This window comes from Dipodomys ordii, unplaced genomic scaffold (assembly GCF_000151885.1).
Source record: "Dipodomys ordii isolate 6190 unplaced genomic scaffold, Dord_2.0 Scaffold5, whole genome shotgun sequence".
NCBI lineage: Eukaryota > Metazoa > Chordata > Mammalia > Rodentia > Heteromyidae > Dipodomys > Dipodomys ordii.
Window position 1 is genome coordinate 27,748,161 of NW_012267221.1, and position 21,074 is coordinate 27,769,234.

Consider the following 21,074-nt stretch of genomic DNA (forward strand, 5'->3'; position numbering starts at 1 on the left):
GAGTTGTGATGGTTTGCAAAGAGAAAGAATGACTAGGGAACAAACCTCTGGCTGTCAGTCTAGCACTTGAAGATGCTGTTCCAAGTGGATTGGAAGCTGAGCAAGAATACTGGCCAGAATGACTCAAGTCAGTTTGCAAAATTTTTAAAGTTGCCACATTATCCACAAATGACATTTGTAGGTTTTCATCATCTCTTAAAAGTACACCATCTCTGTACCAGCACACTTGGATGGGAGCAGAGCCATTTAGTCGACAAGTGAGTGTAACAGGCAACCCCACTGTTTGTTCAATGTCCTTCAGCTGTCTAGCAAAGGAAGGTGGGAGTTGGCGCTCTGTAGGAAGACAAGTAATACTTCAAGCATTAGTAATGGAAACAAAGAAATTGCCTAGAAAGATGAAAGAGTAAAAATAAGGGAAAAATTCCTCATGTGTAGAAGAATATCATCACCTTGGATTCTAAAGACAGTCTGAGAAGTAGCAGTTCCTATGCTGTTTTCTGCTACACATGTATACTCGCCACTGTCGTTGATGTTCACTTTATTAAAAACCAGTGTGGCCACGTTGTTTGTGAAGTAGGTTCGGTATTCAGGAGTTGAGCGCAACTTGGTGTCTCCTTTGTACCAAGACACTGTGATTTCTGGTGTTCCAGCAACTTGGCATTGCAAAGAAACGGAATCTCCAACGGCTGCCTCCAGAGGCTCCAGTTCCGTAACAAAATAAGGTGGTTCTAAAGAAGAAAGGCTCACAATCAGGGAGTGGAGTTACAGAAAACCAAATACACAATGCTCCATTGAGATGGATGCAAATCATTTGTGAGACTAAGACAACACACCTAATGTAGATACCAGAGCTTCGCACACATCCCTTCCTGCCTCATTTTCAATCTCACAGGAATAGTGTCCCGCATCTCCTTTCGTGCTATTCAGAATTTCCAGGATGCAAGTCTTCTCTGTTGTGACTATGCTGCATCTTTCAGATGGAGATATTTTACAACCATCCTTTTTCCAGGTAACTGAAATTGGCAACGTTCCTGTGTAGGTGCTCTCCAGAATTATGGAGGTCCCTGGTTCTACAGAGTGATCACTTAACCTCTTCACAAATGCAGCTGGTTCTGGTAAGTGACAAAGCACAGGAGTTACACACACACATACACACACACACACACTCCCCTCAAAAAAGATGGAAGAACATGGAATATAGGAAGAGTGAATACATTTGAGCAAACCTTTTACAAAGAGACGTGTAGTACAGGATGTTTGGCCAGCATCATTAGAAACCACACAGGTATATTCCCCACTCTGAGATATGTCAATACTAAATAGTTCCAGTTCTGCCACAGTGTCTTCGAAATAGATGTTACACCTGTCTCCTTTCACTAGTTCTCTGGCACCTCGGAACCAGCCAACCTTGAAGGGAGGGGTTCCTCTGATAACACTTGTGAAGGTGACATTTTTGCCTGGAAGTACTTCCAAAGGTTCAGGTTCTTTCACAAAAGAGGGAGGTTCTACAGAGAGGGAAACAATGAAAAGGTCCCATAAGTTTCAAATTTCCTTGTGATGTTGAATTCAAACACTAACAGAACCTGTGAAGTGGCATCAGCGTAATAAGCACCCAAAGAATTCTTAAGAAATTCCTTGCAAAATGGACTGTAACACTGACCTTGCACAGTCAACACCGCACGACATTCATCAGACCCAGCGACATTAGCAGCCACACATGTGTAATTGCCCATATCCGATGAGTCCAGAGAATTCAACTGCAATGTACAGATGTTATCTGAGAAAGTAGGTTGGTACTTTGCTCCACTGACAATCTTAGTCTTTTCATGAAACCAGGCAACAGAGATGGGCGAGGATCCTGCTACTTTGCATTCCAGAATGCAAGAGGCACCCAGGACCCCACCAGTATCTTTCAGTCTTCTGGTAAAGGAAGGAGGAACCATTCGGTCTACAGGAGGAAAGGCAAAAGACTCATCATAATTTGAAAGAATGAAAGAGATATGAAAGAAAGAAAAATGCAAAAGGAATTTGCGTAAGAAACGAGAACTAACCTGAGACATCAACCACAGCTGTGCAGCTGCTTTTTCCAACATTGTTTTGAACCTGGAAAGTGTATGTGCCTGCATCTTGTGGGTCAGCGGAGAGAATCTTTAAGGAAGAGATTTTGTTGTAGAAGCTAAATTTGTGTTTTTGGCTGCTGGTCAGCAGCTTTCCATCCTTGTACCATTCAATGGAGAGCTCAGGAGTGCCGGCCACCTTGCATTCCAACGTGCATGTTTCTCCTACAGTCACTGTCATGGACCCTGCCTTCTCAACAATGACTGCAGGCTCTGAAATACAATGCAATATCCACCTGTCAAGGTCTGGAGTCTTTATATATCTCTGTTGTTGAACTCATCATGATTGTTTCTCCCAGTGGGACTTATGCTAGTCTTCTCTCTTGACTTTAAATGTGACTTCAGGATTACAGGCAATTATAAAATTATAGCAGCTATTATCAGAAAACATTTGAGAACTATACAACCCCCCAAACAATTTAGATAATGCATAACGGGCAATGTGTTTTGGTTTATATTTGACTCTCCTTAGACTAAGACTACCTGTAATTATGAATTGTTTGGTATTTTCCTCCTTCATTTAGATGCTAACAACAATAGTTCGAAAGTTGGTATGCAAACAGATTTTGTCCCTATCAAATGTTGATCTTTGGAGTCTCCTCGGCTTTAACAACCAGTACTCTGAAAACAAAATTTCCTTGTACTACAAGTTGGGCTTCCAACTGATCCTTGCTTAGTCAAAATATAGCCAAGATTGTATTTGCTAATGTCTCAAGAAAAATAGCATATCCACCATAAAGCAGATGGCTTCTTTTTCTTAATCATAGAAAAAGTAGATAGTGTTTGAAAGAATTGATTAGGTTGTTCCTCTAAATCTTCCACATAGGTGTGGATCAAACTGGTGCTAGAATTCAGAGCAAAAGATTCTGCTTATAAGTCATTCCAACATCTGACATCATTTCTATCAGTGGACTGTGATACCAACCTAAAACAGTCAGAGTAGCCATGCTTTCCCTCATTCCACCATCGTTCTTGATCTGGCAGACATACTTCCCAGCATCAGCGGGCTCTGTTTTTGCAAACTGTAGCGTTGCAACATTGTCCACAAAGGCAATTCTGATGTTTTCACTTTCTCTAATCACTTCTTTCTCTTTAAGCCACTGGACAGAAATGGGCGGAGCACCCTCTATGGATGCTTGTAACTCTGCAGGCTCGCCAGCTACTACCGTGAGGCTGCTCAGTTTGGAAACAAATTTTGGTGGTTCTGAACAAGAAAAGATGGATGGAGATTGTTGAAAAGAGGGTCCAGATAACAGAAGACAGAAGTGAGCATTTCATGCATTCCTGACATTCCTGTCTGCCACATACAGGAAACATGCTTACCTTTTAATTGTATTCTACAAATACAAGCGTCACTTCCCACTTCATTCTGTGCTTTGCAGTGGTATTCACCGATGTCTGTGGATTCCACATTGAGGATGTGAATACTTGCGTGGAAGTTTTTAGAGGCAATCTTGTATTTCTTGCTGCTTCGGAGCTGTCGCTTGTCTTTGTACCACACCACCTCAAATGGTGGTGTTCCTGATAGCTCACATTCAAGACTGACTTCAGTGTTTTTAAGAGTTTCTACTACAGGAGGGAAACTGCTAAAAACAGGAGGCTCTGTGAAGAATGAGAATGTTTCATGAATTGGACTATTTAATTTCATTAGAATTAAGGCTTTTTGCTTATTTCTTGTTTATACATTGGAAGAAAGTTGTAAGAGACCATAATGGGTAAATGGCATCTGACATGATCACTATTGAACGATAACTGCTTCCAAGAGGCCATTAATCTTTACAAGATAATCAACTAGATGAGTAGAAAACATGGAAAGATCGTAGATGTTGTGATTGACCAGTTCAAAATTCTATTTATTCTTCCTCATTACTTCACATTGGACTAGTGAAATTGACACAAAATTTGTAATCAAATAAGTATGTTAACAAAAATGGTTCGTGGGAGTTATGGGATTCTACCTTTAGGAATGTGCGTGTTTAACAATTGAGGTAGCCTGAAGCCACCGTGACTGCTGAGATCTATGCCTTCCTATTTGGAAAATGGTGATTGCAAATCTCTCTCTCTCTCTCTCTCTATTTACAGATATTATTATAGATGCATATATATATAGATGCATAATTGATATTGGAAAATGACAGCAGGGAATATCAACACTATTTTCATCATTGACTAGTCATATGTTTAAAGATAGAAAATAATTCTTAGGATAATATATTATTTTCATTTAAAAAATTTAATGGTAAAGCCTATCTGGCTTGTGCACTGCATAAATGTAATAAATAATCATGTTCTTAAGACACGCATTATAAGTGAATAAAATACTGTATGTATAAGTTTATGGAAGGCAAAAAACTAGTTTTAAAAATGCTTACTTTTTGCGTATGTTTTCTAAACATCACCGAAGCTTGGCCAATGTATTTTGAGGGATCAAAATTATGGCATTGGAATAGCAGGAAAAATATCGCAAAATGACTAGGTACACATAACTAATGCTTAAGAAGAAATAATATCTATAAAGGGAAATAATACTAGCATGGGGGAAATTGAGATAATGGAAAAGAATACCCAAGGGAGAAGACAGTAAATTTTAATTAATTAAGAAGATGAAAACAAGATTTCTACCTTTTACTATAACCTTGGTACTACAGCTTGTGCTGCCAGCAGGATTGTGGGCCTCACAAATGAAATCTCCACTGTCCTCAGTACCAAGACTGTTCATCTGTAGGACAGCCACTGAGTCGATGAAAGTCATTTGGTATTGATCACTGGCTGAGAGTTCATGTTCGTTTCTGTACCACACAACTCTGATTTCTGGAGATCCAGTTATCTTACATTCCAGGCGTGTGGAGTCACCTGCTTTCACTATTTTGGATGCTTCTAGTTTCTTTACAAACTTTGGTGGTTCTAGAGAGTCAAGAAAGAGGAGATTATGAGGAACAGTAGTGAACAACACAAGTTTAGTCATACATAAGTAAAAGAAAACAAGTGATATCTGACAAATACAGTTATTGTGTTAGAACAGCACAGAGGAACTAGAGCCACAGGCCAGACAGAAACATAAAACAATCGAACTTGCACACCTGTCACAAGCAACATTGTAGTGCAAGAGTCGCTACCAACGTCATTGGTAACTTGGCAAGTATATTGTCCAGACTTGGAAGCATCCACTGTATAGAGATTTAAGAAGCTAGTTGAACCTTCCAAACCAATGAAACATTTAGGTCCAGAGGCAAGTTCCACATCATCCTTAAACCATCTTATTTTAAATGGTGGTGTTCCTTTTAGTACTGCTTTAAATTCTACTGTAGAATCAGGTATGGCTTGTTGTCGCTCAGGTTTCACTAGGAAGCTTGGTGGTTCTATAGATTTCAAGAGAGATATATTTTTATTATATTCCTTATAGTTGAAATAGTTTGACATTTTGATGTACATGTAAGAAAACAACTCAGGAAAAGAGATAATGGCTGAATATTTCTTCAACTCAATGAACACATACCTAAAGATTTAGCTTTAAAAGATATAAGAGTATTTTCAAAACATTCCTTAAGAAGAACCAAGAAGGTAAAGAAATTCTAACCTTTCACAGTTAAGATGCCACTGCATGCATCATCTCCTGCTATGTTTGACACCTTGCATGTGTAATTTGCAGTATCTTCTAATTCCAGATTATTAACGTCCAATGACACAGTGTTTTCGTGACACACAAGTCTGTATTTTGCACCTGTAGTTATTTCTTTTCCATCTTTAAACCACTGAGCACTAATAGGAAGTGAGCCAGAAACTTTGCATTCCATATGAATAGAAGAGCCCAGAACTTTGTCCATTTTACTTAATTTTTTGGTAAATGATGGAGGAATATCTTGATCTGTCCAATGCAAACAGCAAAATGCATCCATTAATGTGGATTTGATATGGTCTTGACTTTATAGTACAAAGGACAAAATCTAAACAAGGGAGCTAACTGGGCAATGATACACACCTAGCACTCTCAGGTAGGCATCACAGCTACTGCTTCCAAAGTCGTTTTCCACCTTGAAAGTATACTGCCCACTGTCTTGCTTCATTACTGACTGAATCCTGAAACTGGCTACATTATTTTCAAAACTCATCGAAAAATATCTACTGGGTACGATTTGTTTGCCATCTTTAAGCCATTTCACTTTGAGTTCTGGTGTTCCAGCCACAACACACTCCAAGGTAACAGGGTCTTTCTCAGTAACATCAAACGATTTAGCTTTCTCTATGATTTGAGCAGGTTCTGTAGTAGGAATGAAAATAGAGGTGAGTTACATTATTAATTCCACTAGAACTAAGGTGTGTTTATGAGACTGTTTCCCTGGACTTCCAGGGAAGGAGGATGGCTCACCAACCTTGTACTAAAAGGAAAGCGTAACACCTCTCAACACCTGATTCGTTCTTGGCTTGACAGGTATATCTCCCACTATGTCCATTATCCACACTCCTGATTTGAAGTGTGGCCACATTGTTCACAAATGAAATGTGGACATTGTCATCTTCATCAAGAATCTGGTCATCCTTTAGCCATGCTATGGAGATGGGGGGTGAGCCTGCCACAGTACCCTGAAAGGTGGCGGAACTTTTCAAGACAGTGGTGACATTGTCTATCTTCTTGGTGAACGATGGTGGATCTGTGATTAAATAAGACAGTGTGTAAAGATGGGGTAAATTTTAAACTCCAACTCATCCTAAGATGAAAGAGCCTTCCGAGATTTTAGTTGGTAGCTTCGCCTTGCCTATCACTGACCTTTCAGGGCCACTCGAGTACTGCAAGAGCAGCTGCCACCTTCATTGGATATAATGCACTGATATTCACCAGTGTCGGAAGGGTCACATTTGGTTATGTGGAGGTGAAACACTGACACATGGTCAGTCACTGTATACTTTTTGCCACTGCGAATTTCCTTATTATTCTTCAGCCAAGTGACTTCAAACGGAGCTGTTCCTGTAACTTCACACTCCAGTTCCACATCACTGTCTTTCACAACCTCCACAGGCCTCAGCTCTCTAACAAAGGCTGGCGGTTCTACAGAGTTTAAAGGAAGACAAAGAGCGGCTTACTCAAGGGAAGACCCAGGACCATCCGGGCAGCATGGCTAGAAGGCACACCAGAGTCTGATAACTAACCTTTCACTTTCAGCTCAATGCTGCAGCTTGCTGTGCCCGCGTCATTCCGAGCTTCACAGACGTAAGTCCCACTGTTTTCTACCCTGGCACCAGAAATCTGGAAACTGGCTAGACCATCCACAAAGGAAATGCCATGTTTCCTAACATCTGTTATTTCATTCCCATCCAGATACCAAGACACTCTGATCTCTGGGGTGCCTGTTATTTGGCATTCAAATGTTGTTGACTGTCCATTCCTCAGCACTAATACTGGACTGGGTTTCTTTATGAATTGAGGAGGTTCTGAAGATGGAAAAAAAGAGTGTGATGTTGGGATTTTTTTTTACAATAGAGTACAATTAGCAATGATTTCTTAATAGACTTCTTCCCTCTACCCCCTCTCTAAGAAAACATAGGAAAGCAAGAAAATGAGAAGATGTTGAGACCAGACCTTTGACAAAGACAGTGGCTTTACTGGTTGCTGTACCAACATCATTGCTTAGTTGGCAAATGTAGGTCCCAGAGTCGGCAGCTTTGGCTGAAAAGACCTCTAGAATGGTGGAGGTATCATCTTTCCAAATGGAGCGAGCTGCCCCAGAGTGCAACTCTTTGTTGTCTTTAAACCACTTTATGGTCATGGGGGCAGTGCCACCCACAAGCGCCTTTAGGTGAACCCGTGTACTTGGGTTTACATCTTGTGACTGTGGCTTTTCCACGAAGTAAGGGGGTTCTGGGGTAAAAGAACAAGAAGCAAAATAGAGAGGGAGAAATTTTGTTTTAGAGCTTAGCAATGAAAGATAAGAATGAAGAAATGAGTGATCAATAAATTCTGATTGAGTACAGGTAAAAGTTGCCAACCTTTGACAGTCAGATGCCCACTGCACTGGTTGTGCCCTGCTTTGTTGGTGGCAGAGCAAGTGTAGCTACCACTGTCTGAACCTTCCAGCTGACTGATTTCCAGGAAGGCAGTATTATCATGAAAAGAGAACTTGTACTTGTCACTAGCTGAGATTTCTTGGTCATCTTTGAACCACTGGATGCTTATGGGATGTGACCCAGCCACTATACATTCTAAGTCAATAAAAGACCCTTTAATGCTGTCCATTTTCTTCAGCTTCTTGGTGAATGAAGGGGGTATGATAAGATCTATCCAATAAAAAAGCAAAAGAAAGAAAAAGGTTATTCTCTCTCCTTTGATCTCTCTCCTTTATCTCTTTTAATACGACGATGATGGGAAATAAACTCAGGGTCTCTCCCATGCTAGGCAAGTGCTCTGCCACTGAGTTATACTCCATTCCTGTATTTTTTCCCACTGTAAGGGAGAAAGAAGCCCAGTTCCTCTTTATTGATAAGCGATACCAACCTAATACATTAATGCTAGCCTTGCAACTGCTTCTCCCAACATCATTTTGGACTTCGAATGTATATTCTCCACTATCTTTCTTTTCTGTAGAGATAATCTTCAGTATTGAGACCCTGTCGGTGACACTGATTTTGTATTTTGGACCCAGGCTCAGTTCTTGGCCATCTTTAAACCATTTGGCTATAATCTCCTTAGTTCCTGAAAATTTAACTTGCAAAGTGGCTGGGTCTCCTTGAGTGACGTCTATGGACACAGCCTCTTCAGTGATTGTCGCAGGTTCTGTAGAGAACAAAGCAATAGATGTAGGCTGTGAGCTGCTGTTCTGATCAACTGACATCTGTATTTCTTCTTCAAAAGACAAGGCAAACTTTCTAAACCAACCTTTGACTGAGAGCAATGCTGAACATCTTTGTATTCCTGCATCATTTTTGGCCTGACAGACGTATTTCCCATCGTGTTTGACCTCAATGCCACTGAGGTACAAACTGGCCACGTTGTTTTCAAACGTCATCCTTGTATTATCATCTTCAGTGATTTCTTCATTATCTTTTAGCCAAGTCACTGTGATGGGCAAGGAACCCTTCAGAGTGGCCTGGAAGGCAGCTGTGCCGCCACGGAGGGAGCTGGTGCTCTCAATCTTCTTTGTAAAGGATGGGGGTTCTAATAGAAGAATGGATTTTCAATCAATACTAATTCCATAGAAAAACTAGCTCTTTCAGTTTAAAGAATGAACTCTACAGAAAAGCCAGGTTTCATCTGAGCCAACACTAACCTCTTAAAGTCACCCTGGCACTGCAGGTGCTGCTGCCCACCTCGTTGGTGACCCGACACTGATATTCACCAGCATCAGCAGCAATGAACTTGAGGATCTGCAGGCTAACTAGTTGATCCTGAATGAAGGTTTTATACTTTCTACCACTTCGCAGGGTTGTATTGTCTTTAAACCAAGTGATCTCAAAGGGAGGTGTGCCTGCCACCTCAGCCAATAACATGACATCATATTCTTTCAATACTTCAATTGGCTTAAATTCCTTCGTAAAGTAAGGTAACTCTATAGTAGAAAAGGAACAACTTGAGTTAGCTGGCAAGAGGTCTGTGCTATCGACCAAATACTTGGTAATGCAAGGACAAAGTGGACACAAACCTTTGACTATTATAATGCTAGTGCAATGGTCACTGCCAGCCTCGTTTTGAGCTTTGCACATATATTCACCACTGTCTTCAATGGCAATATCTGTAAGTCTTAAAGTGGCAATGGATTCCATAAAAGACATTTTGTGTTTTCTGCTGTCCTTGAGTTCTCTGTCATTTGCAAACCAGGTTATTTTAATTGGAGGGGTACCAATTACTTTGCAGGCTAGTTGAGTGGCATCCCCCTTCTTTAAGAGCTGTGATGGCTCTAACTTTTCAACAAATGTAGCAGGTTCTGTGGAAGGAAGGTAGTTTATTAAGAAACATGACCAAGAGGAAAGAGCTTATGAAACAAGAGTAGCACAAAGATGTCAAAGAAAGAAGGCAAACCTTTTACAAACAAGTTTGCACTGCACTCCACGCCTCCGGCAACGTTGTTAACTTTGCATGTATAGGTGCCTGAATCAGAGGTTTTTACTGCGTAGAGTTCCAAGGAACTCTCTAAAGCTTCTTTGGTAATATAGCAGCTTCCACCAGAAATCAGCTCTTTATCATCCTTAAACCATCTGATAGTAAGAGGAGTGGACCCTTGGAAAGTGCTCTTCAAGCAGACTGCTGAGCCGGGAAGAACAGCCCTGGATCCTGGTTTAGTTACAAAACTGGGTGGTTCTGAAGAACGAGTATAAGAAAGAAGTTTTAAAGAGTTACAGGGGTGGGCTCTCAGGGAAGAACAATTAATTTGAACAATGTTTATAGTACAAATGAAATGCAAAGTTTCTGCCAACCTTGTACAATCAGAGCTCCACTGCTGTCTTTGCTTCCCACAGAATTGGTGGCTCGACACGTGAAATTCCCTGCGTCACTCATGTCTACTTTGCTGATCTCCAAAGACGCTGTCCCTTCCACAAATGCTATTCTGTATCTGTCAGATGCTGCTATTTCTTTACCATCCTTCAACCAGGACACCCTCATGGGGAGTGAACCTGCGATCTTGCAGTCTAGCCTGCAGGCACCATTAAGGACACTATCCACATTGCGTAAAGGTTTGGTAAAAAATGGAGCGATGTCTCGATCTGTTCATGACACAGGAAGGAAAAAAAAAAAGATCAACATGGGAAAGTGCTCGCTGGTTCATTTTTGGTTATTTGTTGGGTTTTAAAGAACCAGGTAGCACAGTTTTCTAAAAATACTAACCTAATACTGTGAACGTAGTCTCGCAGGAGCTGCTGCCCACTTCGTTGGAAACCTCAAATGTGTACTGGCCACTGTCATGCAATTCAGCTGAATAAAATTTCAGTTGGGCAACATTGTTTTTAAAGCTTATTCGGTACTTTTTACTGGCAACCAAGGGTCTCCCATCTTTGTACCACTTGGTCTTAAGTTCTGGGGTGCCTGTGACTGTGTACTCCAGCGTGGCTGGGTCCCCTGAGGTCACCTGGATCAGCTCTGCTCTCTCCGTGATTTTTGCAGGTTCTACAATGGTATGAAATTGTTAGTATACCTGGGTGTGAATGAGGAGCTCACTTTAAAGGGAAAGGGTGACTCAAGTTCACAATGTTCCTACACTAACCTTTCACTGTCAGTTCACCAACAGATGTTTGACTTCCTGCTTCATTTTCAGCCAGACATGTATATTTGCCACCCAAACTAATCTGGACATCAGGGATTATCAAGACAGCAACACCATTGGAAAAGCTCATTTTGACTTTTCCATCTTCCTTAATAACCTCTTGGCCTCTCATCCACGAGACAGAGATGGGTTCAGACCCTCTGACAGCAGCTTGCAAGGTAACAGTTTGTCCTGCAAGTGCGGTAAAATCATCTACTTTCTTGACAAAGGTTGGTGGTTCTAGTTAAGGAAAGAGAGCATGTAACCCATTAGTTCTTACACACTTCCAACACCATCTCTCCTTAAGAGTTTCTACTTCGATTATATTTGTCTTCTCTACTACTACTATTTGATAGCACATTGGTTAATTAGAAAGAAAATTTAAGAATTAATTCCATCCAAGAAACTGGCATAGAGGATAAATGCTTATCAGTTGACAAAATAACTAATGACATTATCAGATCATAAATATTTACAATGCCATCCCTATAAGATTAGGTAAAAGTCCCCCAAGTCAAACCAAGGCAAAGTAAAAATTTAAGGCTAGGAGAAGATGAGAGAAACAAAATTTTAGTTTTCTTTTCATGCATTAAAACATGCTATCCAGACACTTCATTAAAGATAGAGTGGCTTTTCACACACTGACCTTTCAATAAATGTGTCGCCCTGCAGCCACACTTTCCCACTTCGTTGGCCACAACACATTCATATTCACCAACATCTGCACTATTGAAAGAAAAGATTTCCAGAGACACAAGAGACTTCTGGGAAAATAACCTGTATTTTTTACTACTTCTTATTTGCTTCTTATCCTTGAACCAGCTAATTTCAAATGGTCCTGTGCCTGCGATTTCACACTGCAGCAAGGCATTTGTTCCTCTCACTATGTCTGCAGGCTCAAGAGTTTTGACGAAAGAAGGAGGCTCTACAAAAAGCAGGAAAGCATTGGGTAAGTAATGTGTGCCCAGAAGAGAAAAAGGGACATCTTTTCTCAGAGAAACAAGAGCCCACAATGCAGTAAACAAACCTTTGATAACTATCTCTGTACTACAGCTGTCACTGCCCACATCATTTGTGGCTTCACATGAGTAAGTCCCACTGTCTTCAACTTTCACATCCGTGATGTCAAGGATAGCCTCAGAATTGACAAAAGACATTCGAATTGTGTTACTTTCACTAAGTTCTTTGTTATTTTTAAACCAAGTGACTTGGATCACAGGTGAGCCTTTCAGTTTGCAATGCAGGCGTGCGGATTCACCGGGGAGCATTAAGTAAGAGGGATCCACCTTCTTCACGAAGGCTGGTGGTTCTACATGAAGTGTACAAAAAAGAGAATGGAAAAGAGCTGAAGCATTAACTCCACAGAAGAAATGCAGACACACACTACAAAAAGACAGGACATAGGAAAATATCTTCATGAAATTTCTGAAAAACCAGATGTGTTTGATAGCTTTTTTGGCACTCTCAAACACTTTACTTGTCCCTTGATTTAAAAACAAAACAAGCAACCAAACAAATAAGCAAACAGACTATATCTATACAAAGAAGAACTTAATAAAGAAGATAAATATGAATTGCCTAGACATGAAGCTCTTAAAAATTTAAGCAAGTTTTGTTAATGACAGACATGTTTAACAGAACAAAAGTAAGAATTCTGAAGAAGGTTAAAAAAACACAATCAAATAAGGTCAGAACGTTTCCATTGGCTAAATGGAATTATTTAAATAACAAAGCACATGAGTACTGTTATACTGAGATTCTCTTTCAAAGAAAGAAATGACAAATGATTCCCTGGGAATCTTACCTCTAATTGTGACTGTGGCTGAAGAAGAGCTGCTCCCAGCCTCGTTGGAAGCTGTGCACACATAGGTTCCAGAATCTTTTAATTTTGCCAGCGGGATCTCAAGTGATGCTATTTTATCTTCAAAATAGATCTTATAATCTTTCCCAGGGGGAATTTTCTGCCCATCTTTGTTCCACGTGACTGTGACTTTCCTGTCTTCATCAACTTGACATTCAAGGTGTACCTTCTTATTGATAGCCGACTGCACAGGCTCTAATTCTTTGATGAAGTGTGGTTTGTCAATGATGATCAACTCTGCTTGGCAGATATCAGCTCCAAACTTGTTGGAAGCCTTACAGGAGTACACTCCCCTGTCCTGAATAGTAAGATTTGAGAGTTCTAAACTGTGCTTATTCTCTGCATCTGAAATCCTGCAGTTAGGTGAAGGTGACAGGGCAGAGCCATCTTTCTGCCAAATGGTTTCAATCACAGGAGTCCCTGACACTGTGCAGAGAAACTTGGCTGCCTTCCCCACAAAAGTTGTAAGAGACTTGGGTCTGGAGAGAAAGGTTGGTGGGTATGCCTCTGCAAAAGAAAATGTTCTAGCATTACAGGAGTTCTCAACAAAGCTCTTGCCATTATTACAGTATTCCAAGACAGAGATGAGTTATTCTTTAGGTAGATGTGAGATATTATTTAAAATAAAGTAATCCATTTAATAAGACTAAAAGATTCTTTGAAGGAAAAGGAGGAAGGTTCATGATAAAGGAATGACACATCACTTTGTGTCCATCAAAGATCAAATGTTTCTCTGGGAAGCAACATTGCTAAAGCTTTGTCTTTATTGTGGCAGAATAGTAGTTTGAATTATTTGATAAGCAATTCAGTGGATATTTTAATTCTACAAGTGAGAAGACTATGTAAGAAAGATAAAGGAAATGTATTTGACTCTTCTGAAGAGTATAGGTGTTGTGAGAAGAAGACAGAAGGGGTTTTATAAGGTCTTTCTAACCTTGTGTTAAATGCCATGATATCTTTAAGTGGTTTGACTTTAAATGGGTCTCCTGGGCAGTATCAAACTTATAAAAGTATTTAATTGTAGGCATTTCCCATTTCTATTCCACTTTGTAGCAAGATTTTAGAAATTTCTTTTGCTAACTAGCTTTTTAAAATTAACCTCCTTGTCCAAAGCTTTGATTCAGTCATATTACTGAATTGGCTTTATTTGGGCAGAAACATTCAAAGGCATCATGTAACATAATTCCATATACTTGGTTGCAAGGAGACATTTTGATTACAAAATGAAAACCACTGGCTCGATCATTATGGGCTGGGTTTCTTGAATCTCAATGATTTTCTGATATGTAAAGAGGTGTCTGAAAAGAAAAAGCTTAGTAGAACTTTGCCTTGTTCATGTCCAGGAGACATGATACCTGTGTTTTCCCCTGCATGCTTTTTATTGAAAAAGATGTCACCTTTCAACAGCCAGTGCACAATTTCCAGGCACTGTGACTCCATTCCTCAAACCGTAGTTCCTACTCACACTCTCTTAGGAGAAAGAAAGTGAAAGAGAGAGAAAGACAGAGAGACAGAGAGACAGAGAGAGAAAGCACAAAACAGCTATTGATGTTTTATAAACCAATTGCAAGCATTTAGTGAGGACTAACTTGTTGAAAGTCATCTTATATGTCAATTAGAAAACAGAGCATAATGTTTGTGTAGTGAGTGGGTCTCCTTAAGTTTGGAATAAAGCTTTTGGTGAGAGTCTTTGTTTATAGTCTTATATTAGTTATCCTCCTTCATCACACTTAGGATTTAAATTTAATCATATGCTGACTTAGAAAAAAAGAAACTTTTTTTTTGTAATTCTGTTCCTAATCAACTATTTAGTTCTGAATTCCAAATACATGGAGATATCATTTATTTTTTATTAGTGCCGCACTCTTTTGAAATATTTTATATTAAGGACCAAGCCAGGCTAATTTGATGATTTAACAATGTCCTTAATCCATGCTTTTTCTTTTGTTGCAGATAAAAATATAACTATATAGAATAATGGTTTATCCTACACAGGTTTTGCAGTTCCTAGCCACCAGGTTCCCACCGTGGTTGTTGGTGTGTCTGGCTGGTGGCACTTCCTGCTCCTGAAAAGGAAACAACATAAGCAACAATGTGAAATGAACTGACAACCTCCATGACCATGTACATATTTACCTGTCACTGTCAGTGTGGCTGTACAGCTGACACTGCCATATTCATTGGAAGCTTTGCAGGTGTACTCGCCACAGTCGACTACCTGGGTTCTGAGGATTTCCAGGCTGGACACGTAATTTGAAGATCGAATAGAACACTTGTCACTCTCATAAATCTCCCGGCCAGCTTTGAACCACTGGAACCGGACATTGGGTGCACTTTGGATCTCACAGGTGAATTTGGCGAGGTGGCCTAGAGCTACTTCCAGAGGCTCAATTCTCCTCTTGATCACAGGGGCAGCTGCAAAGGAAACAGAATCTGTTAGCAGGCATCCCATGATTTTCCCTCTCTTCTAACTTTTGCTGCTGCTAATGAAGTAAAACAGTTAAAATTGGTGAGTCAAATTACAGCAGTTTAAGACAAATACCTGGAAAATAAGAAAGATCATTCAAGGTAAAAGAAGACAATAAGTAGCTCTCAACATATTCAATTGTGACTTATGAAAAAATACTATTAAAATGTGCTATGGGTGTACATGCATTGCAGCATGATATATCATTTAAATATACCATGCTTACAGGAACACTGCAACTAATGTGAAAAATATGGTATATTAAGTACAGTGATTAAGTGAAGAAAAGCAAAAAATAAACCCAAACAAGAAGCACAAATGGACAACTAATCATGGTTATTTTCAATTTATAGATGGGTGTGGTTATTTTGGAGAGGCTAGCTATTCACAGATAGCTTTTTATTTCATATCATTAAAATATTTTCAGATAAAATAACTAAAAAGCACATTCATCAACATCATAAAACATATAAGGATATGTTTTATTTTAAAAGTAGTGTCATAGATATGATAATGTACTACCCAACAAGGCAATTGAAGAACATATAACCATGATTATGTCTGTGAATTCATTCTTGTTCTAAATAACTTGCATTCTGAAAGTGAAAAATAAGTGACAATTCTGTGATGAAACCTAAGTTATTCAAATCCAGTGAGTATTAGAGCTTGAATCATTTCATCCATAATATCCAACCTCTTTTTCCTACAGTGAGTTTTGCTGAAGTTGTTGTTTTCCCACTGTCATTCCAGGCCTCACAGACATAGTCTCCTTGATGCTCTTCTGCATTTACTGTGTTGATTACTAGTGTATATGTATTTTGCTCTTGTAAACACTTGAACTTTTCATCTGAAGGTACCAGTTTGCCCTCAAAATACCAATTCACCTCTTTAGCATTTTCTATCGATGATGTGAGGTATACAACATCTCCTTCTTCAGCAATGACATCTACTAAGGGCATAAGTATAATGGGGTAATGCTCTTTAGTTAAACTATCCTCAGCTCTCTGTGCCTTTCCCAAAGCAACCGCCTGAGTACCACTTTCAGAGGGTTTCTCTTTTTCCTCTAGGGGTTTCAGACTCTCATCCTGGGTTTCATCAGACACAGCAGGGGAAGCAACCTCATCAGTGGCAGGGGGATCCACATCTTTGACCTGACTTTCCACGTGAGAACAACTAACCTCTTCAGTGGAAACAAAATATCTAGATGTGACTTCTGGTTCAGTGATTGCCTCAACTTTCTGTGGATCTGAAAAATAGGCCACTTTGTCCCATAGATCTAGTGTGTTTCCTGTCTGAATTCTGGGATCCTCGGCTGTTAAGATGTTTATTTCTTCACATATAATAGAGCACAAAGCATCCTTGAGTTCAGTTTTCAGGTTAGCCATTTGAGGATCAATATCTTCAATAGCAATGGTCACTTCTTCTATTAAAGACTTCACTGAAGTAATAAGGTAGGTGCATAGGATTCGTTTGGGCTCTTGGGTGAAGCTTATGGTCTTGACCTCCACCTTTTCTATGTTTCTTAACCACTCAGAGAAAAGACTTGGCTGTTCCATCGCCACAGCACCTTGCAGAGCCCTCCTGATCTGAGCTTTCAGGTTTAATCTTTGTTCTGGAATACTAGGCAGCAGACTTTCCTTCAATAAAATGCCACTTCCCTGCACCTCTTGTACTCCTTTTATCACCTGGGACTCTTTTCTATACTCAGTGGTTTGGTTCGGGGACATTGCTGGGTCATCAGAACGTTCCTCCTTGAGTAAGACGTGCTTGTCCTCAAGTACTAGTGGAAAGTTTAAGGACTTGCTTTCATCTGTCTTGACAGCAACATCTTGCCCGGCACTTTTTAGTTGATCTGCACTTTCCATCAGAATTTTTCCTTCTGTGCACAGGTGTTCTGAAGTAACCTGGGGCTCATAGTTGACCTCAGAAATCTCAACATTGGGACCCTGAAAACTTTCCACATGTCCTTCAAGTAAGCTCTGACTCAGGAGCAGAGCACTTTGTGTCTCTTGTTTTGGAAGAGTTTTTATTTGCTCTGTTTCCACTCCAGGAACTGGTGCTTCTTCAGACACAGAGATTGAATCAGAATGTGCCGGCAGTTCTGCTGAGGACTGTGGATGAATCCAGTCAGGTTCAGTTATTGTTCTTGAACTTACTTGTTCTACAGACAAAGCCCTTGGAAAAATGTTTTCAGGCTCTTGACAGTTCCAAGTATCTTCTTTGGAGAGGGTTTTCTGGAACTGGACAATCTGCAGCTGTATATTGGGGGCTGGTTCCTGGTCGGGCTGCACATGAACAGTACCATCGATAGAAGGGAGCACCCTGCTGCTTTCAGGAGTGGGCCTGTCCTGTTCCAAAAGGCCTGTGGACTGTAATGGCTGAACCCCTAAAGTAATTCCATGGCTTATGTCATTCATTTTAACAATATGTTCATATTGTTCCTTTTCTTCTACAATTAAAGCACCTTTCAAAGTGGTATCCTTCACAAAAGCTAAAGTTTCTTGCTCTGAGTCCAGTGTCTCAACTGCAGGGCTCTTTAATGGCTTCTCTGCAACATCATCAGGAGCCTCAGATATGGACTTCGCTTTTCCTGGAGCATCAGTCACATCTGTGTCTTCTGGGAGCACCAGCAGCTGGGCAGCACAGGTAGACTGACCCCAAACATTCTCAGCTTTACAGGTATACAGGCCACAGTCCTCCCTTTGAGGGTCGTTGACTATGAGTTTCCCAGAACCATCAGGATTATAAATGATGGTATGATAAACATTGGTGCAAAGCTGCTTATTTTCTTTGAACCATACAACAGTGGGGGGAGGACTCCCATGCACCAAGTAGTCAAAGATGGCAGGGAGCCCCACAGTACAGTGGACTGGTTTTAACTCTTTAAGAAAGTAAGGAGGACAGGGACCCTCCACTTGTCCCTGAGATGTATGCACTCCTGGATCTGTTTCTAGCTCTTTGTATCCTTCTCCTTTGGGATTTATCTTTAGATAGGCACTGCATACTGATTTTCCATACTCATTACTGGCCATACATGTATATTCTCCTTCATCCTCAAATTTGGTGAATAGAATGATCAGGCTATAATTATCACCATCAAAAACAAATTTGTAATCCGTAGAAGGAGTTAACATTTCTCCATTAAAGAACCACTGAATTTTAGGCTTGGGAATGCCTGTGACAGTGACAGACAGCTTAGCAACATCCCCAATACTTGTTTCAGCATTTGCAACTTCTTTGATAAAAACTGGAACCCTGCCTTCCTTTTTGGATTCTGTTTGAGTTAACTGAACTGGTTCAGACAAAAGTTCAAGTGTTTCACTTATATTAGATAGCTGAAGCTCAGAATTGTAGGTTTGACATCCTTCTTCCTCAGCAGATAGAAAATTAGAAATCTCTGTATGGAGAAAAATGATTAGTTAACTACAAAACTGTAACAATAACAATAAAAATATAAAATTTAACAGCAACAATAAAATCAAAGAATTAAGTACCAACTGAGAAACTTCTGCCTGTTTTTCTTTTTCTGGAGCCATTAGATTATTCTGAGATTATCAAAACATGTTGTTAATTTCTTTTAGTTTATTATACAAAATGACATGATTCTAATATGGCAGACATACAAGTTTTGATCCACTTAATTTTGTATACTTTATGAGTGGAAGATGATTTTATGAATTTTCCTTGGGATATAGTTTGAATTCTACAGTTTGAGAAATTGCTACCTAAATATTTCAGATAAAATAATCCAGAATTACCTAAATAGAGTTCTGAAAAGCTACAGAATTGTCAAATAGGATTTTCTTAAGTTTAAAATGATTTTCATTGTTCAAGCCTGATTAAATAAAACATCTTATACATTATATAAGATATATTATATAAGATGTTTCGCATCAGCTTAGAGGCTGATCTAGGGAAAGCATTTAATGTAGTTTAGTAAGACTAATTTGCATAGAAACCATTATTGTCAGGTACTAGAAAGAAAGGTTTTCCTTTATCTGTGTAAATTGTCACCATTACTTCAACATATCTCTTATAGGGCAGTGGTAAAAAACCAAAATCAAAAACCAAAAAACTGAGGAATACAAAATAAGAGAAAAAGACTCCAGTATTACATTTTTGATTGCAGTTTATTCTGAAAGGAAATCTATGCAGCATTATTGAGCAGGAAACAGTGAATGACAGATACTCAAACAGCATCATGCATGACAGGATGAAAGAGGGTAATTTGATAATAGGGAATGAAGACTTTACATTAAATTTGCTAGGGACATAGCAGAGCCTTGCTACAAATAGTTTCACGGCCTTAACTGAGAAGCAGTTGTATTTCATTTTTAGTGTACTTTCATAGGTCTCAATTCCTTTCTATATTAATGAGTAAGCACTAGAAGACTGAACTTATGTCTGTTGGCTATAAACATACTGTTAGAATATATAACATGTAGAATATATACTCAGTTCTTTATGCTTGCTCCTAGTAACCCCATAAAACCACTGGTTAATTATTGGAGATAAGAATCTCACAGAATTTCCTGCCAGGGTTACCTTTGAACTGTGATCCTCAGATCTCAGCCTCCCAAGTAGCTAGGATTATAGGCATGAGCTAGTAGTGCTCAACTCCTTAAATTATTTTAAAACGTTTTGTGGATGGCAAGCAGGTGTTTTCTTTTAGTTTGGAAAACTGTTAAAATATTCTCATTGTGGGAAAAAAGAATTTAATAGTTGCAAGAAAAATAGTAAGCAATCAGTTACATGGATTATTTGTGAAAATCAAATTTACATCAAATGCTTATACTTAAAATTAAAATTAATGTGCTTAATGTTATAATGACACTTAATGCTGCTTTCTGTGGGTGAGAGATAGCCACTAGGTAATACTAAATAATTTAAGAATTGGAGAGGGGTTTATTTCTAATTTCATTAGTAGATTCTATTATTTATTTCATCTATTATAGAACTAAAATTTTATTATAAATCATAATTAAGAGTATTTACTATTAGGATGACAACAGACCCTTAGTATTGAATATCACCTTTGAAGTCTTATATCAGCCATTTATTTTAGATAAGAAAACTGAATTTCTTCATGACTATTAAATCTTACATAAGAACATTTAATGAATGAAAACATTGAATAAATGAAAATTTATTACATATTTATAAGCATCTTAGGGAAATTTATGGCTACTTTCAAAAATAAAAAATCAGTAAAATATGACATTTAAGATTATGATCTTATTATGTGCATATAATCTAGAACACAGATTACCATACTGAGTTCCAGTCTAACAATGTCTCTTTCTTTTTTCTACCTTTTTCTACATATTCTGAAACAGTTTTAAATATATATGGAAATGAAATATGGTAATTTCTTTCTCATAGTCAAATATTAAATACATGCT

The 21,074-nt window shown here is 39.1% G+C and overlaps 1 protein-coding gene across 1 annotated transcript in view; it reads right to left on the bottom strand.

The window, feature by feature from the left end:
• Ttn (titin) overlaps nucleotides 1–21,074 on the bottom strand; it is a 281,635-nt gene that overhangs the window by 192,897 nt on the left and 67,664 nt on the right. The window contains exons 46-75 of the mRNA XM_013027532.1: nucleotides 16,367–19,067; nucleotides 15,342–15,620; nucleotides 13,149–13,712; nucleotides 12,372–12,653; nucleotides 11,991–12,269; nucleotides 11,306–11,584; nucleotides 10,930–11,208; nucleotides 10,521–10,808; nucleotides 10,126–10,404; nucleotides 9,749–10,030; nucleotides 9,377–9,655; nucleotides 8,986–9,264; nucleotides 8,605–8,883; nucleotides 8,100–8,387; nucleotides 7,693–7,971; nucleotides 7,263–7,544; nucleotides 6,883–7,161; nucleotides 6,488–6,766; nucleotides 6,097–6,375; nucleotides 5,695–5,982; nucleotides 5,198–5,476; nucleotides 4,740–5,021; nucleotides 3,441–3,719; nucleotides 3,043–3,321; nucleotides 2,052–2,330; nucleotides 1,661–1,948; nucleotides 1,227–1,505; nucleotides 834–1,112; nucleotides 450–728; nucleotides 46–333 (exon numbers count right to left, since the gene is read on the bottom strand). Coding sequence (XP_012882986.1) covers nucleotides 46–333; nucleotides 450–728; nucleotides 834–1,112; nucleotides 1,227–1,505; nucleotides 1,661–1,948; nucleotides 2,052–2,330; nucleotides 3,043–3,321; nucleotides 3,441–3,719; nucleotides 4,740–5,021; nucleotides 5,198–5,476; nucleotides 5,695–5,982; nucleotides 6,097–6,375; nucleotides 6,488–6,766; nucleotides 6,883–7,161; nucleotides 7,263–7,544; nucleotides 7,693–7,971; nucleotides 8,100–8,387; nucleotides 8,605–8,883; nucleotides 8,986–9,264; nucleotides 9,377–9,655; nucleotides 9,749–10,030; nucleotides 10,126–10,404; nucleotides 10,521–10,808; nucleotides 10,930–11,208; nucleotides 11,306–11,584; nucleotides 11,991–12,269; nucleotides 12,372–12,653; nucleotides 13,149–13,712; nucleotides 15,342–15,620; nucleotides 16,367–19,067 — 11,134 coding nt within the window. The remainder of the gene's footprint in view (nucleotides 1–45; nucleotides 334–449; nucleotides 729–833; nucleotides 1,113–1,226; nucleotides 1,506–1,660; nucleotides 1,949–2,051; nucleotides 2,331–3,042; nucleotides 3,322–3,440; nucleotides 3,720–4,739; nucleotides 5,022–5,197; nucleotides 5,477–5,694; nucleotides 5,983–6,096; nucleotides 6,376–6,487; nucleotides 6,767–6,882; nucleotides 7,162–7,262; nucleotides 7,545–7,692; nucleotides 7,972–8,099; nucleotides 8,388–8,604; nucleotides 8,884–8,985; nucleotides 9,265–9,376; nucleotides 9,656–9,748; nucleotides 10,031–10,125; nucleotides 10,405–10,520; nucleotides 10,809–10,929; nucleotides 11,209–11,305; nucleotides 11,585–11,990; nucleotides 12,270–12,371; nucleotides 12,654–13,148; nucleotides 13,713–15,341; nucleotides 15,621–16,366; nucleotides 19,068–21,074) is intronic.